The sequence below is a fragment of the Odontesthes bonariensis genome, chromosome 3, assembly GCF_027942865.1.
Source record: "Odontesthes bonariensis isolate fOdoBon6 chromosome 3, fOdoBon6.hap1, whole genome shotgun sequence".
Taxonomy (NCBI): Eukaryota; Metazoa; Chordata; class Actinopteri; order Atheriniformes; family Atherinopsidae; genus Odontesthes; species Odontesthes bonariensis.
In genome coordinates, this window is record NC_134508.1 from 8,601,733 (window position 1) to 8,620,766 (window position 19,034).

At 43.2% G+C, this 19,034-nt stretch overlaps 1 protein-coding gene across 10 annotated transcripts in view; it reads right to left on the reverse strand.

Annotated features, from left to right (window-relative positions):
• Positions 1-222: 222 nt before the first annotated feature.
• ptprt (protein tyrosine phosphatase receptor type T) overlaps positions 223-19,034 on the reverse strand; it is a 427,933-nt gene continuing 409,121 nt past the window's right edge. For all 10 annotated transcript variants that reach the window (XM_075460193.1, XM_075460191.1, XM_075460192.1 and 7 more), the window contains 9 exons: positions 18,571-18,725; positions 13,402-13,537; positions 9,852-10,001; positions 9,203-9,376; positions 8,962-9,093; positions 7,377-7,502; positions 6,597-6,760; positions 3,007-3,142; positions 223-1,872 (listed from right to left, as the gene is read on the reverse strand). In XM_075460193.1, the coding sequence (XP_075316308.1) occupies positions 1,819-1,872; positions 3,007-3,142; positions 6,597-6,760; positions 7,377-7,502; positions 8,962-9,093; positions 9,203-9,376; positions 9,852-10,001; positions 13,402-13,537; positions 18,571-18,725 (1,227 nt within the window). In that variant the 3' untranslated portion in view covers positions 223-1,818. The remainder of the gene's footprint in view (positions 1,873-3,006; positions 3,143-6,596; positions 6,761-7,376; positions 7,503-8,961; positions 9,094-9,202; positions 9,377-9,851; positions 10,002-13,401; positions 13,538-18,570; positions 18,726-19,034) is intronic.

Genomic DNA, 19,034 nt, shown 5'->3' on the forward strand with positions numbered 1-19,034 from the left:
CACAGCCGAACGCGGAGCAGTTTTTCTGTATTTGCTGCAGTTTGTTTGCGTTTCCCAGGCAGAATCTTTGTGACTAATTTAAAAGAGTTACTGCTTGAAAGTGTTAACTCCATTGGAGTATTTATATTGAACCATAAAGTAGGAGGTTGTGGAAGTGAAAGGCCCCAAGAAAAACTCACAGCTGGAGCTCATCAGGTTGTTTAAGAGAAAGACGAGATCGCGTTCAACATTTTGGTCCCTTTATTTCATGTTAACCACATTTCAAACAACTAAACAACCAATGGTAATGGCATCACCAGATCTAAACAGCACTTTGCTAGACAACAAATCATCAGAATATTAATTATCCAAAAGAAGTGTACAAATTCAGGACGAAAAGAAAACCAAATCAAAATACAATACAGGTGAAACCCAGCAAATGAAATGAAATCCTCAGTGAAAATAAACGGGGATAAAGATCTCTGGCATTCACGTCGTCTTCAGCACTGTAGCCGTCTCAGTAGGTCCATAAACGCGCCGGACGGGACTCCAAAAACAAAGCGGAAAACGCAGACTGAACAGTTTGCCACAACATTTTCTTCCAGTTGAAGCTTTAAATAAATCGTTCCAGAATCTCTGAGCGTGAAGGTACGTACAGTTTGCCAAAATTTTAAAAAAGCACATGCTTCTAGTTTAGTCTTTTTGTTGCTTTTAAATGGAACAAGAAGATAAAGTCTAAGCCCCTCCCCCCCAAACGTGTTTCATCTTGGCTGAGAGCAAATCTGATGCTTCGTTTGTTTGCAGACTGAAAGTAAAGATGGACGGCACACGAGGAGATGAAACTGTCATTAAAACTCTGCACGGCTCACGGATTTGATGGGAATCAAGGACACTTGACTGAGGATCCATTTCTGATCATCTTTGAGTGCAGAAACGGTAGAAAAAAAGAAGTTGGATGCTTCCATATTTACAGACTTCCACATGCAAATGCTGCTCAGCTCGTGGTCATACGTGACCATCAAAGAAAAGGTGAGAAATCCCACCTGCGTGTTGTTTGTTTTAAGGGGGGAATAAATAAACATGATCTCAGCGTAGCCCAAAGGTAAGAAAACTTTTAGTCTTTTCTTTCCAAGTTACTCTGGATGTTGGGCGGCGGCTAAACGTGCAAATGTAAAGCGTGAAAAAAATGGCGTTAACGCGGCTTTTCAGAGCCGTAAGTGTTTTCCAAATAACTTCAGTCGTGAGTCTCGTTGTTTGTTTGTTTGACCGTGGTTGTTTCATCTTATTTACAGAAGGGGGAGGATGCACGCTGCAGGATTCAGTTAAAAAGAGATAACATTTGGCTTTTAAAAGGCATCTTCTTCTGCTCCTTATTCTGTTGGAAATGTGGGAAAGAGAAGTCAAACCGACGCCTTTTTTTTACCCCCCAAATAAAACCTTCAGCGTGCATCCAGCCGCGAGAGGGAGACGACATTCAAGGCATAGAATAGATCTAAAAAGGAAAATACTGTACAGTAGTCACATCACGGCCCGGCAGAGAGGACAGACGAACGAAGGGAAAACTGGCGCTTCTTTTAAACATCTGATTTACTTTTTTTTTTCAACATATCATTTTTTTCTCTGTACAAGCGAGTAAAGTTCTCCGTCTGCTGAAGCAAAACACGCCAAAAACACTGGAGTGCGTGTTTGTCGCTTTGTTTTTTTCTCTTCTGTACAGGTCGTGCGTCATCACAGGCACACGTATAGATGCTCAAAGGTCGGATTCGGGTCGACACGAAGCAGTTTGTGTGTCCGAGTGTCGCGTCGAGGATGGCGGTCGGCGTCGGGGTCGCAGTCCGATCAGAAGGAGTTGAGCGCCTCCAGAGCCACTTCGTAGCAGAACTTGTACTGTTCCTGTGAGGGAGCAACAGCCACGATGAGAAGGGCAGCTGTCACAAACATTCATGCTTCATTTAAAGGGATAGTTCGCCTCTTTTGACATGAAGCTGTATGACATCCCATACTAGCAACATCATTTATGAACATCTTCTTACCCCCTGCTGCGTCCTGTGAGCCGAGTTCCAGCCTCGTTTTGGCGTTGACGAAGGTAGTCCGGCTAGTTGGCTGGGGTTTAAAAAATAAAGTGTTTTGCTTCTCAAAACAATATGCGTTCAAAAGAGTAATACATTTGCATCACAAAATCGTTCTCCAGGAAAAAGTCAGACCTCGCAATCGCTTGGTGCTATTTTCTCTCCCTTCGTACAGACGTTACAAGACACTTTTTGTTTGAAATAAGCAAAAAATCTGCCAATGGAACTAGTGAAAATCGGCTTGTCAAGATTTCTTGAAATAAAATGTGATATTTAGGACTTTTGAGTTAAAAGTGATCTTGAAATTAGCTTAAAAACCTCTTCAAATGAAAAAAAAAGTTTGTTTCATGTGAAATGACTCAAAACAAGACTTTCATTTAACAAGATGTATTGTATTAAAACAAGTGCCTGTATCTTGCTGAAATGGTATTTATTAGGCAATTGTGTCTCATATTAAGTGTAATGAGATACTCAATGAGACAAATATACTTGGTAAGATTTAGATTTTTTCCAGTGAGTAAACACACTCAGGCTTGACTACATTGTCAGAGATCTTCAGCTTTAAGCAATTACTTTTATTTTAATGCCAACTGCTTCTTCTGAGACGAGAACAACACGTTCTGCTGCATCACTCATATCACAGCAGGCAGTGATACGAAGGGAGAGAAAATAGGGCCAAGCGATTGTGAGGTCTGACTTTTTCCTGGAGAACGATTTTGTGATGCAAATGTATTACTCTTTTGAACGCATATTGTTTTGAGAAGCAAAACGCTTTATTTTTGTGACCCCAGCCAACTAGCCGGACTACCTTCATCAACACCAAAACTCGGCTCACAGGACGCAGCAGGGGGTAAGAAAATGTTCATAAATGATGTCGCTAATATGGGATGTCATACAGCTTCATGCCAAAAGAGGCGAACTATCCCTTTAATGTGTTAGATGTTTTGGGGGTCCTCACCATAGTCTCCACCATGTTGGTCTTGTTGTTCCTCAGCGTTTTCACGGTGTGGAAAACATCCACGATGTTCTGCTGCTGGATCATCTCGTTGATGCTGCAGATGGCGCAGAACGTTCCCGAACGCCCTCCGCCGGTACTGCAGAGGACAGAGGAGCTTCGTTAACGTCTGGAGAACGGAGTGAGTGAGCTGCACGGCCAATCTATCCTTTAGTTCTTCTTTAACCTTTTACCTATAACTGTTGCGGCTTATCGGCACTTTACTCCCACCAACTCAAAGCATCGGTTCCAGCTTACAGAATTAGATTTGAGTAATTATAGACTGATACAGTGAACTATAACATCTGATTTCCATAATCGATCGTTTCACATCTTAAAGGAGAAGTTCAGTGTTTTTAAACCTGGACCTTATTTCTGGCATAAAATACGTTCATCTACTCACCGATAACAGTTTGGTGAAAGTCGGCGTCCTTCTGAAGATATTTAGATCACTGGAGATCGGCGTATATCCATATAACGGGAGAGAACAGGGCAGAGACAATACAGCCTCTAAATAAGGCATTATCTGTCTTTATTTCACCAATACTTTAAGACCAATGAAGGCGTACTATTGCATTGTTAGCTCAGAGCTGCCGTGTTGTTGTTATCCGGGGCTTTGTACACACGCGTCTACTGGGACGATGTCATCGAAATCTGATAAATATCCTGCCATGTTGCACAAAACCAGCAGTAGCAACTCCGTGGGAAGATAGCCGACCGTCACAGAGCACGGAGTGAATGAGCTGAGCTGCAGCGATGATGTCATCGCACTAGATGCATGTGTAGAAAGCCCCCGATAACAACAACACGGCAGCTCTGAGCTAACAGTACGCGTTCATTCATTCATTGGTCTTAAAGTATTGGTGAAATAAAGACAGATAATGCCTTATTCAGAGGCTGTATTGTCTCTGCCCTGTTCTCTCCCGTTATATGGATATACGCAGATCTTCAACGAACTGTTATTGTTGAGTAGATGAACGTATTTTATGCCAGAAATAAGGTCCAGGTGTAAAAAAGAAAAAGAACTTCTCCTTTAAGTCGAGTCACAGCAGGCAAAAAGAGTGATTTTTCATGCAGTGGTCAAGTCTACTCCTTCAATGTATTCTTTCAACCTGCTATAAAGAAAACATACATTAAAATGTTTATTTTATTACATTTTGACCAACTGTTTGATCATACATGTCGCTCGTCTCAATGAATTGATACGCGATCTTTTATTCTACATTATTATTACAAAGGGCCTGAGCATTTATTCCCCTATTTAAATATCTCAGCTTCTGAAGATATATACAGAGGGATTTGTTAATAAATCATTCCTGGCCGGATTCATGTGACATGGGGCCACAACACTAAACTTGAGATTTAAAGGTATTCCGTATGCACTAAAATACATTCACACTATGAGCATAATTACTTAAGAACAAGCAGCTACAAAGAACTTCATCAACGGACCATATTTATATTTTAAGTTGGGTTACAGGGAGAAGAAATGAGGAACTAATGCCACAGTTTCATGTTTTCAGTCCAAATTTAAGCAGATTAGATCCTCCAGCTGTTACCTGTTTGCGCAGAGCTTCAGAAACATCTAAAAAATAATAAGCTGGACGTCTCCCACAGAGCTCATGACGTGCTTTGAGCTTTAAATGGAGGAAAAGATGTGTTTGTGGCTAAGTTGAAGCCACATTTTGGCTGTTTATGTTCTCCTTCATGTAAAGCAGCGGTCTCAAACTGATCCGTCAAAGGGCCGGTGCTGCTGCAGGGTTGGAACAAAAACCTGCAGCAGCACCGGCCCTTTGACGGATCAGTTTGAGACCCCTGATGTAAACTGTTTCTGATACCCGTTCTTGCTCTGTTTGCTCAGATGGAAACATGTGCAGAACATTTAAAGAGCATCAAACTGAAGCTCCAGGACACGTGCAGAGCAGGAGAAAAAATCCATTTCCATTGTGGATGAAGCCTACATTCTGACAGTGGTAAAGTACTCAGATTACTTTAAACATTCTCTCCTAAAGTAGCTACACAGGATAAAATCAATGCCGTGTGATTGGATGAGCACCAGTGGTGTTTAGAGAGTGTGAGCATGTGTTATTGGTCGGGAGTTGCCTGTAAGCTCTGTTCTATAGATTTTTACAGCCTCCGTTTCCCTCCCTTATTATCGGCCTCATTAGCTCTGCTGAGCAGCGTCGGTGTAATCAGCTTCTTTAAAATATCAAACGGTACAAACGCCAAGACCACCATCCGCTGGTCCTACGCACACCGACGGGGGTTTCTTTTCCCCAAACATCACCTATTTGCACGTCGGACGGCAGCATGACGAAGCTTTTCGACCACCTTAAGACACGGTTCTAAGTATGGAACTAAACTTCGTTCCAGCAGAGCAGAATGGAGGAATCTATACATTAAGGTGAAGGTTTCAGGAAGTTAAATTTAAGACCAACACAACTCATTCAAATGATCCCAGAAATTAAAGTTTATTTTTTAACCATTTAATTTAAATCAATAAGACGGAGTATTGGGGTCACGTTTCCGTTTCTCCGCCTTGGAATGAGACTCGAGCGCTTTCACACCGAAGGTCCCTAACCGGATGTTTTCCTCTTACAAAGTTTACAGCGAGCTTTGTATCGATTGCTGCGGACTGCTGACATCAAGTTGAAAACACACTTTCCCATGTTTTCTACGACAAGCAGCCAGAGTAACGGCGTTTTACTCGGTGTATTTTATGTGGCCAACGCTTCTCGGGAACTAAATTAGATTCAAGACCTTGGCTGTGTTCGAAACTGCATACTCATCGATCAGACAGTATGCAGAGCGTTTACCCACAATGCATTTCGCTCCTGCCCGAGCCGAAATCAGCCGGCCTGAAGCTGATTTCACTTAAGCTCTAAACTCTGTAAACTTTAGCAACATTTGAAACATTTTTAGGCGAGAAAGTAGTCGTTTAGATCCCCAACGTGTTGAAAACCTGACAAAATACCGGCTGTTTACAATTTTGTTCCGACGAATTCGGCGCTACTAAAGCTAGCCGCAGTGAGCAACGCACTTCCGGTTATTTTCACAAAATAAAATACCCGTTGCCTTTTATTATAGGGAAAGCCATTACGATACAATTGGTGCTTTTGTTTTGAAAACAGGAAGTGAACCTACCCTTGCTGTAGCTAGCTTGAAACTGCCGTTTTGACAGGAAATGACGATCGGCGACGTCACGTTACGTTTGAGTATGAGTAGTAACCTCATGATGCATACCCAACATTTCGGAGACTCTAGTATGCATCCGGGAACTTCTCGCATACTAACTCAAAAAGTTAGTATGAGTAGTAGGAGAAGTATGCAGTTTCAAACACAGCCTTTGGATGAAAATCTGGGCGTTTTTAGGACCCCACATGGTTGGAGCTCAGGTGGATGTTTATCCACCAATCAGACCCAAAGGGGTTTGGTTGCATTTTTAAATAATCCGTGCGTGTCCTGCAGGTTACGGCACATTTTCTTCACCTGACGTTTACATAAAATAAAAAGCGGTCCGTCAGCTGTGCCGGTGAACGATGCAGAAAGCTTACAGGCAGTGCACCACAGTCCTCCCGTCTCCTCCGTCGTACTGCTCCTGCCACTTCGCCAACCTCCTGACCAGCTGGAGGATGGAGCGCTTGGAAAGGGGCGTGTCCCTGTAGGCTGGCCAGCCAATGAACTGGAAGTGCTGCACCAGACGGTAACCGTCCTGTGGCTGAGGAGGCAAAGATTACAGTTAGGTGGTGCTGATTTTTCAGTGTCAGTAAGGCTCCTGAACTCTAATTAGTTTTTGTTTTTGAACAAATGTCTCCTCAAAAGAAACAGGATTGGATTTAACTCACAGCTCATGATGTTTAATTCAATTTCACGGCAGACGCCGAATGTTTTCAGTCTGGCCCCGCCGGCATTTTGGCACAACCCATCACAAAAAAAAATTAAATACCAAAAACCCGCCGCCGCTGTCAGACTGATTTACTGCTGTGTTCGCCACAACAAAACCACACATCATGCTTTTGTTTTGTCTTCCCCACTCTGTCACCGCTTCCCTCCTGATCTGAAGGCTTAGCCTAGCTGCTCTCACAGAGTGAGATGTGCTGTTATGGCAATCATATGAGCCATTTCACACTACACTGATGATGTGTTTGAGAATATAGAGAGGTGGTGTGGTGTGGTGGGGGGGGCTCACTAAGCGCTGGAGGAGTACCGTCATGGATGGGTGAGAAAATGAGATGAGAAGCGAGTAACAAGAGGGAAGGAAGGGAGGGGAGAGGCCTCCTTTCTTTAAACAGTCAGACAAAACGTTGAAGGTTAAGACGGAAACTTGAGCGTACCCTGGCCATGTTGCAGATCCTGAAGATCCGGTTGATGATGTCTTCATCGATGTCTGCCGATATGAACTCCACCTGGATCGGGCCGTAGCAGCACGAGTTTTTCTCCGGCCAGTACTGCATACATAGCTGCAGGGAACCAGAGGTGGGTAGTAACGAGTTACATTTACACTTTAAAATTATACTTCTAGGAGTAGATTTGTGCAGCAGAAACTGTCCTCTTACTCCGCTACATTAGGCTACAATGAGCTGGTTACTCTTCTTCTTACCTCTTTGGTATTCTACGCCTCATTATTTTTATCCCCCCGCGTACGCCTCATTTTAATGTTTTATTCTGACAGAGAGAGAGACTTCCAACAAAGGCTCTACCACCTGACTGTGTTTCACCAATCAGACGTAGCCGTGCAGTCTGGTCACGTGACCATACTCAATCTCAGCGGCGGGACGGTTAGCTTTACAGTTTACAGTCGTAGCAAACAAACAAAGAAACAGATGAAAAATGTCAGAATCAACGGTGGGAAATGAAGACACAGACGAGGCCTCATACTGAAAGCATGTTTACCTTACAAAGAGTGAGAAACAGCAGCTACATTATGTGTCTTCTGTGTCAACCAAAACAAACGCACATTTCAGCAGAAACTCAACATCTAACTTGAGGAAACATGTAGCGGTAAGTTTCCTAAACTCGTTTTTTCCCCCCATGGATAGGTGAATGTTTGTTTTTTAGGTTACATATGTTTTATTTTTTATTGAAGTACTTGGAATTTACCTGGATTATTTTAATTTAAGATATTTTATCAATTGGATGAACTCTAATTTGCCTAAAGATGATTATTTAGTATTTTTGTCTGTCTGATTGAATGCTTGTGTTAACAAATAAATCAGACGTTACTCAACAGTTACTCAGTACTTCAGTAGTTTTTCACCAAGCACTTTTTTACTCTTACTCAAGTAATTATTTGGATGACTACTTTTTACTTGAGTCATATTATTCTAAAGTAACAGTACTTTTACTTGAGTACATTTTTGGCTGCTCTACCCACCTCTGCAGGGAACAGAGATGGAGGACGGGCGGAGGTGGCGGCAATAAATGAGTTACTAACTCTTTGTTTGGCCCATCCCAAAGATCTAAAAAATGTACAGTTAGAGCCCGATGAATCCTGCTCGTTCAGAGCGTCGGCCCACCGCATAGTTTAATCCAGGTTTTGATTCTTTTTGCAGACCCACTCTCTGAAAGCTTCTCTCGTCTCCACATTCAAACAAAAGCCTTAAAGCCCAGACGAGCTGCGCTGTTGCACCGCAGCCCTAAACTCTCTGATTACGTCGTGGGCTGTTTAATGAGGCGCTCAAAGAACGATCGAGTTGAAATGTTAACCAAACGTGGCAGACGCTGGCTCGGTCTGTCAACTCAACTCATAAACTGTTGAATAACTCAACTGTTAAAATATAAAACTCAGATCTTCCTCTCTTCAGGTCTGAAGCTCTGCCAGTCGACCACGACCGTCCCGATCAGGCCTGGTGATATATTCCACTTCCCCGATTTGAATAAAATCGAGGATAACGGGGAGCGTGCTGTGCGTGCTCGTACCTGCGCTGCATCCATCTCGTTGACCATTACGATGGAGGAGCAGTTGTAGTCGAACACCAGCCTCCAGAAGTCGCCCATGGTGTTTGGCAAAGGATGCTGGGTAACGATGAAGGCCGCCGGCTGTTTGTGGCTCTGGAGGGTGAAGATGAGAAATCTGAATTAACAAACGCTGTCTGATAAAAGAGAGTTTATGAACACAGCACAGGAGGACAAAGAAAAATCAGCTTTCCGGTAAACGTACGTCCATTAACGCAGCGTTGATGTAGTTGGAGCTTTCTCCGTCCACAGATATGAGGAAAGGCAGGCATCGGTCTGCTGGTAGAACGTCCATGCTGCGGTTTTTATCGTGGTTCCGGGGCAGCAGACCCACGCTGCAGTCCTCCGGACGGACTCTGGGGGTCACTATGTTCAGAGTCTGGTGGATAAAAAACAAACATCCTGTTAAACCCAGTTTGACTTCACTCCTCTGGACGAAACCTACAAGCTGCACGAGACACTTTATCTATGGAGGCGGAGCCTTCAGTTATCAGGCCCCTCTCTGTGGAACCAACTGCCAGTTTGGGAGGCTCTACTCAGAGTTAATTTTTCTCTGATAAAGAGTGGTTCTACCATCTCAGTGACCTTTACATTTGATTCCTGGTGTCACAATTATCAGAAAAAGTGTGTTCATTTGTCTTTGTATCATGTCTGGTTTAGGGTGGACGTAAACTCAAAATGGCTGCCAAAAAAAAAAAAACATGGGACATTAGTTGACCCAGGCAACAAGAAAAAATCTTAAGTAGACACCTTAAGGGGACATTGGGACCCCTCCTTCCTATGAGACTAAAAGGGTGGAGCACTTATTCCACTTTGTGTTACAGGTTAAAGGTTAAAGTTGTGTTCGTGCTCACCTGGAACTCGTCTTTGATCTGGCTGGAGTTGGTCTGCGGGTCCAGTCTGCTGATGTTGTAGTAAATGGCTCTGAAGTCACACACGGGTATGGCTGTGTTCCCACATAGACACGCCTCCAAGATGGCGTCATGAACAAACACGTACTGCTCCTGCAACACCCACAATAAATTCCGTTATACTAGTTTTAGGTCTCTTTTTAAGATGGATCACTGGCTCCTAAATGAAGAACACACGTTTAGTTTTCACTGTTTTCATGAGGTTGATGATTATCGTCTGCTTCCTGGTGGCAGACAGACACTGGCTGTGTTCGAAACCGCATACTTATCCTACTGCTACTATAAACGGGATCTTTAAGCAGGCGGATAAACGATTCCAGGGAATCGAACTACTGTGAGGCGGTTCTCGATTCCCATCCCTAACTATGATCGACAGCCCTTTGACACGATAAGCCAAATAGCGAACGATAAACAACAATGGTAGTTTCCTCTCGGTTCTTTTTCTCTTACTCACACAGTCAAACAGTTTCCTGTCACTATGAAGTAGTACCATTTCTATGTGTGTATTTATGGGTTCTTGAGTGCCTGATGATCATCCAAAGTTAGCATCAAACCGTGTTTCACGAATTCTCCGTCCAAACCAGCGTCGACAGCTACGCAACGGTTTCTCTTAGGCTGTGTTCGAAACTGCATACTTCTCCTACTACTCATACTAACTTTTTGAGTTAGTATGCGAGTTTGAGAATGCGAGAAGTTCCCAGGTGCATACTAGATTCTCCGAAATGTTGGTTATGCATCATGAGGTTACTACTCATACTCAAACTACCCAAGATGCAATGTAACGTGACGTCGCCGATTGTCATTTCCTGTCAAAACGGCAGTTTCAAGGTAGCTACAACGAGGGTAGGTTCACTTCCTGTTTTCAAAACAAAAGCACCAATTGTATCGTAATGGCTTTCCCTATGATAAAAGGCAACGGGTATTTTATTTTGTGAAAATAACCGGAAGTGCGTTGCTCACTGCGGCTAGCTTTAGTAGCGCCGAATTCGTGGGAACAAAATTGTAAATAGCCAGTATTTTGTCAGGTTTTCAACACGTTGGGGATCTAAACGACTACTTTCTCGCCTGAAAATGTTTCAAATGTTGCTAAAGTTTACAGAGTTTAGAGCTTAAGGGAAATCAGCTTCAGGCCGGCTGATTTTGGCTCGGGCAGGAGCGAAATGCATTGTGGGTAAACGCTCTGCATACTGTCTGATCGATGAGTATGCAGTATGGAAGTATGCACTATGCGGTTTCGAACACAGGAAGCTCATACACGTCCGGCCGGTCGGTTGTGAACAGAAGTACGTTCCTGTAGCGTCTCAGAGCAGCTTTTATGAAGCCTGCATCCATTGTTTCCGTGCATTCGTCCTCTCGTGGCCGCCTGACGGTGCTTCTCTGTGTAAGTTCGCGTCTGCTCTTCGTGCCCAAACCCTCAAAATACCACCAGCTAATTCATCACCGTCTATCCATCCTGTTTTATCCAGCATCAGTTCAGTTTTATGTGTCCGTCCACCCGCCTCAAGCTTTTTCAATTTGTCTCTTTCTGTTGAAAGTTGCCCTTCGAGCGAAGAGGAGAGTTTAAAAGCATCACTGAAGCGACCTCCTGGCCGTTACGTATTCGAAACGACTCACAAACCCACGCGGAGAGACAAGCACCCGGTGACACCACACACACACTTCTTCCCCTGTGCCTTTTAAAAGATTAATTGCTTTATGTTGTGTGGAGCAGGATTATAATAGCGGCAAGCCGCTTCAACACTGACACAAATTGCTCCCACACATATTCAAAAGGCAGGGCTGGATGCATTTAGCTTGGTTTCAGGAGGCATAAAAACACAGGAGCGTGCACGTACACATAGGACACACAACACCAGCCTTTATACCAGTGCTGTCCCGTGGAAACACTCAACGCGATGCCCTCTAACTTCTCTGAACCCAGCACTTCTAAAACCCATTCAGAAGTCAATTTCAGGCTCCGAGCGCGAGCCGTCGGGTCTGAAAATGAATCTGTTTTTTATTGCTGGAAAAGTTGACTCTTTGGGTACGCGAGCGCACAAATGGAAAGCAGTAGGCGGGATGGATTAGGTCGGCTTAAGGTAGCTTAGAGGAGAAATGAACACTTCTGTTCCGCAAATGAAAATCGCCAACATTTGGAGGCGCAGCTCTTTAGAAATGATTGATAAGAACAAAATTAGTAATCTGCATGAAAGATGGCGACGAAAAACACAAGGCTTTCAAAGAAAAAGGCCCTTTTATGCATCGAGTGAGTTCATATACATCATCCTCTAAGGAAACTACGAAAGCCCAGAGCGGACGTGGTACGTATAAACTTTTTTCTGATGGTTTTCTCGAGGTAACGAGATAATTTACCGATGGTTTGAGGCCACTTTTTCTCCCCAGTCCGCCCCTGTTTATATGTATTTCTGGCAAAGGTTTTAACCCATTTTTACCCCCCTTTCATTGAAAACTGAATGAAGTAGCCTATGAATCAAACATGGAATGTGGAGCGTTTGTGTAACAATTCTGCTGTGAAAATGCACAAAGCAAATCCCGCTGGTGTGACGAGCATTTAGTTTTTTTTAAAAACGATAAGGGCACCTCTCGTGCAATGTTCCCTCTAATTTTTCATGTATATGGGCATACACACAAGCTCCCTGAGCACCGCTGTGAGCAACATCAGATGTGCACGCTGTGGCCTAACACCAGTATCACACCTGTTCAACACCTTAGGATCATAGCCAGTTACACGGCTTATTAAAAGAATCAAATCACAGCAGCAATTTCCATTCGTTCACTTTTAATATAAGCGATTTGGCCCGATTAAAATGAAGAAGACAAAATTCTTGTTGTTCATGAGATGTGTAGTATGTTATCTGTTATATGTGAGCAGTGCATGCTGTCAGCTGGAGGATGCCACCAAACACAGTTTTATAGTTAACATCATTTTCCTCCCTGTATTTAATATATATGACTAGCATTAAAAGCAGTAAAATATTGTCAATGAGAACTTTAACTTGCACGGGGTCAGATTTTGTTTTGTGTGACAGCTCGTTCCTTTTCTCTCAGTCTTTTGCGCTCTCCTGCAATAATGTACCAATCCCCTGTCCCATCTTGTGTCTTCGTACAATTCCAACAGCTTTCAAATGACTTTTCTGCTGAATGTGATGCTTGAGGTAGTCCAACTTCCACCGCACTGTTGTTAGCTAGCTGACCTGCACGGAGCGTATGGGCAGGGCACATATGCAAGCACTATCAATGCTCTGATTGGCTGCATAGCGTAAGTAAACCGTATCGTGTCATTGGCTGAACACCTGTCACTCACTGCCTCGAAAACCATCAGTAAATTAACTCGTTATCTCGAGAAAACGATCAAAAAGAAGTTTATACGTACCACGTCCGCTCTGGGCTTCTGTAGGAAACAGCAAGTTAATTACTGAATTAAACCCGTTTATCTCTGGGTCCACGCATGCTCGCGCCTTTCTGCACCAGGTCGACTCCCAACACATCTTACCTCCGTCTGAACCATGTTGACCCGCTGGGACCTCAGCTCTCGGATGCAGTTGAAAATGTCCACGACTCCTTCGTTCTCCGCCATGTCCAGCATGATGTCCACAGCGATGAAGCATCCCGTCCTCCCGGCGCCGGCGCTGCACAAACACAAACAGCTTGGGGTTTGAGAAAAGCCCGAAATGTGAGTAACATCGACTGTTGTAGTAAGTTCATCCGGCTCTTTCTTATCATCGTTTGAACGGTCTTTAGCAACAGAGTTTTTCTCTGGCTGCTTTTTCTCTCATTTTCAGAGGAATCTGTTATGTTAAGACACTTAACTCTGACCTAAAGGCTCCTAACTCAAGGGATGAACCAGTGTTGTGTCCACACAGAACAGACAACTTAGCAAAGAAGCCATTTTAAACTGGATCTTTAGGCACTTTGTTCCCATTTCTTTAGCTGCATCTGTGAAAAAAATCTGTGTTCAGTTAGCAAAAGAGTCAAATTAATACATGAAATTCAGTTTTTAAAAAATCCTAATCCCAAAAAAATGAACGTTATCACGTCTAAAAGTAGGAAAAAAACAGACAATAATAAGAATGATATTTTATTCAACATCAAGAAAAAGTAAATAAGATTCAATTTAAAGTTTAAAAAAGGAATATAAGATATAACCTAATGACTAATTATGGAAAAATGATTAAACTGTTTTATGCCACCAGAAATGAATAATCTAGAAGCTCTTTGTGGGTTTTAGACTGGACTTAAGATTTGTTCCCATTTCTTTAGCTGCATCTATGAAAAACAGCAAAGATAACACAGTGTGACAGACAGAAAACAGGATTTCTGCAGCAACAAGGTGATTCCCAAAGAGCTGTTAGCTGAAAACTTGGCATATCTCAGCATGGTGTGCAGTGTGTCCTTAAAACATTTGAGGAAACTGGACAAGTGGAGGACAGAAGAAGAAGTGTCAGGCCTAAAGAACTATCTACAGCAGATGAACAGGATCTGAAAGTGATGTCCTTAAGAAAGAGGAAAACATCCAGCAAAGACCTGACACAGGAGCTGAGAGATGCATCTGGACCTTCAGCTGATCCATCTGCTGTTGGCCCAAGCCTCATCAGAAATGGGCTCCATGGAAGGGTGGCTGTCAGGAAGCCGTTCTTAAGGAAGGGAAACAGGGAGAAAAGGCTGAGCTGTGCCAAAGGACACAAGAAGTGGGCTGAAAATCAGTGGCAGCAGGTCTGATGGAGGGATGAATCCTCCCCAGAGCCCGGAGCTCAACATTACTGAAGCAGTGTGGGATCATGTTGGCAGAGAACGCAACAAAAGGCAGCCCACATCCAAAGAAGAGCTTTGGGATGTCCTTCAAGAAGCCTGGAGAACTATTCCTGAAGACTCCTTAAAGAAAGGACAGAAAGCTGTCTGAGAGGCTTCAGGCTGTGCTGGAGGAGAAAGGTGCTCAGACCAAAAACTAACTTTCAAACTAGCTAGAACTGTACAAACTGGAACACCCTAAAGTTGTGGCTATGATAGAAATAGATGTTAACACTCATGTCTGCAGGAAATATTTGGAGCACTCTGCTTTCCCTTTAAATACTGTATTTACATTTATGTTTGCACATGTTTTAATACAACACTGCAAAGACGTCAGAGGTGGTTCCAGACGTTTGTGTCGTCTGATTGCAAAAATATTTATGAAAATCATCAAGGGAAAGTTGGTCAAACAGAATTTTACTTTACCCAAATCCAATGGTATCATTCTTAGTTTACATCCTTTGGATTAGATTTTAGATTTTGTTTCCTGTTTTCCTGAGCATTGCTGTCCTCTGTCCCCTCGTTTTACTCTCACACACAGACGTGTGGACGTAAATTCCCGTGTCGCTGCGCGTTAAAGCGTCGCATCCCGATGGAGCGGCGCGCCGACAGATGTTAGGATGGACAGAGCGAGGCGGGTTAGCGACGGAGTGATAACAGCGGTCATCGTAGGGGGAGGGATGGGAGCCCATCTTTCATTCTGCAGCCCCTCAGACAGCTCGACACAAACGGAGGGAGAGAAAACTGATAAGAGAAAGAAGGAGAGATAGAAAGAAAAAAAAGGAGGGAGCGCCTCAGCAGATTACCTGTCAACGTCTGTGATTAATGTTGAGACCAGAATACTGCCAGGCCTCTGCTGAGTGTGTGTCTGAGAGCCTCACGACACAGGCCAACGGCGTCCGAGTGCCCCCGGAAATTGGAAGTGACTGCCATAACTTCCTGGCTGTCTGTGCGCATACTTCCACCGCCGAGCTGTCTGTTCTCTGTGTTCTTCCAGCTGTGGTCACCACCGCTGTCATTCAATCTAGAGGTGGATTCGGAGGCCACGACCGTGTGCATTTTATGCATTTTTTCCATCGTTTGAGAAAATCAGGCGTCTAATGATTCAAAATGCCAAATTAAATCGTGTTTTCTTGTCGTCTTTTTTGCATATTTACCCATTTGCAAATTTATTCAAGGAGGTTCTTTTGCTCAATCGAGTGTGAAAAGCAATTAGAAGCAGTTCTTATCAGTTCTACGAGGAGCATTAAGCAGTCAGCTTAACAGTCTTTCAAGTTCCTTTAGGCTAATGAGACAATAATCAGGGAGCAGCAACAAGTTTGCTTGTTTCTGAGTAAAATGCTGTTAAAAAAATCCCCCCGAACGACTGACGGGAGGTTTAAACATTGGTATAGAAGGGAAATCACTTCTCATTGTTCAATTTCATCGAAGGGAGAACTAGATAGTTTTCAGAAAATTTCAAATACATATGGACTGGAAAAATCGGATTTCTTTATGTATCTTCAAATCGGGCCTTATTTTAATGATGAGATAAAACCAACAGAGTAATCCAAGCCCAACTTAATTAACATATTCATTGACATGTACAAAAAAAAGGACAAGAAGAAACTTATTTAAACACTGTACTTTTTCCCGTATTCGATCCAATGAGAAACACTCAACAGATAAGGTTAGATTAAGGTGGGAAAAAGAATCTGGAACCGTCACCACAGAAGAAGAATGGTTGAATATCTGCTCTGTGCAGTTAACTTCCACCAGTTCTGGTCTGTGGAGAGATTTCTGCTGGCGGAATCTGATCAAATATTTCATAACTCCTGAGTTCAAATGTGTGCAGACAGAGGGAGACAGTCAGAGGTTTATGCTGGAGGAACTGTGGAGAACAGCCAGCAGACCGTTTTCATATATTCTGGAGCTGACGAGCTATTCAGCCATACTGGCAAGAGATCATACGGATAAATCCAAAATATATTTGGTGATGAAATTCACTGCTCTTTTTCCCACAATCTATCTCGGCAATATTGCACCCCATTTACTGGTGTGAGACAAATATCTTTTAAAAATATTATTAGCAGCCAGCAAGAAAGCTGTAACCCGGAAATGGCTGCAGGCTTCACCCCCAACAGAGACAGACCGGATAGATGTTGTGGCAAATATTCAAAATATGGAAAGGATGACCTTTTCGCCAAGTCTACGATCGATAAGTATTCGCAATACTGGGAAAAATGGATTGTGTTCGTGGCCAGGAGAGATGCTCACTGAGCCATTACTGTATGAACCGACTTGTATCATCAGCATAATGTCTGTTTTCTGTATATTGTATGTTGTTTCTTTCTATGAAAATAAAGTGCAACCCCCCCCGTAGATTCACAGTAAGAGTTTTTTAAAGCTACTTTTTTTACGTTTGGATAATGAAAATAAAGCTTTAACTTGTGCTGACATTAAAGGGATATTTGGTGAGTTTTGAGGCGGCTCAACCTTCTCCAAACCTTTTCTTTGGTATCAGAGTAACGACCTTTTGAAGCTTGTGCACGCCGACAACGTGGCGACAGCGTCGAGGCGTTTAAGTCCCATAAATAAGAGAACACGGAGGTTGAATGTACTGTTGCCATGGGGATTCTTAACACCACTCTTTTTCTATTCCTGGTGGTGGCCTTAAAGTGACGGGAGGACTTGTTTTATATCTATATTTTTGTCCTAGTTTTAAAAGGTTAACGCCATCAATCTAAGTTACGGACATGAGATAAAAGTGTTTGTCTGTGTGTGAGGAAAAGAGGAGAAGGGAAAGGTTTGAGCCACAGTGAGAATCTGTAAATCTTTAGCAAAGATTATCTTTAACCTCGCTCGGTTGTGCCTAAGTTGTGGTTGGAAGATGGCTTCAACATCCACGGGATAGTAGAAGAAGAATGGCCTCTTATTACCTTTTCCTCGACCTCGTTGGGAAGCGTAACGGGGTTAAGGAGAAGCTTTTAAAGACGCCGAGCTGTGATGAACGGGCTTTAAAGTCATCCTCCGATGCAATCACACGTGTCGCACCATCAAAGGGAGTTTTATCAAGACATTTTCGAGGCTGGGAATTAAAAAACCGAAACAAAGTGGAAGGTATCTCTGTCACAGGCTACTCAGACCTTTCATCCACATAAACCCTGGTTAGTACGATTGGATAAATATAATCAGGTTTTGGTTTAAAAGTTGCGCCTGCAAGGAATTGTGGGAAACAATTATCCGATTTCTTTGATTAAGAAGGCTCCTGTGTATCCACTGCTACTCAGATGCTGCCGGGTCATTTCTCTCCGTCTCTCAGTCGGCACACCGATTTGTTTTCCCAGTGGCCACTCGTGGTATTGCAACAAAAAAAATCCCCTGTGGCCCAAAAAGCATTTTTCCTCATAGACCGCAGTAGTAAAAGAGATGCCTGTAAAACTGTTCACTGTTTATTAGAATTGGTATTATTATTGTTGTTGCTAATATACAATCAATGTAAATATTTATAATTTTTTTTCTTTTTTTTTTATGAAATACATTTTTTTATTCTATTTTATTCTATTTTATTTTTTTGAGCTACTTGACGCATTTAAATTTCCCCCATTGGGGGATGAATAAAGTTTTTTCTGTTTCTATTCTAATTCATGTCAGTTCATCTCTACAAACCCCAGAGGATTTTACAGGGACTGTAAAATCTGCATCAGATTTATGATCACCAACAGTCTGACAGACGAGATCGCAGCACAACACGATAAATTCATCTTAAAAAAGAATTTAAATCTTTCAGATTGCAGTGCCTTTGTCATGCAAACACTTGTTTATCTCACTGACTTTTCCAAACCCTGCATCCGAAGCCCTGAAAACCCAGAACCCTGAAGGCAACACCTCTTACCTGCAGTGCGCCACTATGGGCCCGGCGTCCGGCGGGTTGAGGAACTTGACCTGCCGTATGAAGCCCAGCAGCCCCGTGGCGTAGCAGGGGACGCCGTGGTCGGGCCAGCTGGTGAAGTGGAACTGACGGAGCTCGCGGATCTCGTGATGGCCCTTCTGAAAAACACCAGGACACACGTCAAGGTAAGTTGAATGTTTCCAGGAAAAAGATTCTCACTTGACGATGACAAATGAACGCCACAAAGCTTTTCCTTTTCGGTTCAGGAGCCGAACTTCCAGCAGGGACTTCAGGCATAAAAAGGGGCCTCGATGCCTCTTTGGCTTCGGATGGAAAATAAATCAATCTTGGGGATGTCAAGATGGCGCTTTGGGCCACTTCTGGGAGTGAGAGGCAGGAAGACTTATCGTGGCTCATTTGCCTAATTTACAGGGGAGATGTGAGGAAACTGGAGGCCACTCAAGCTC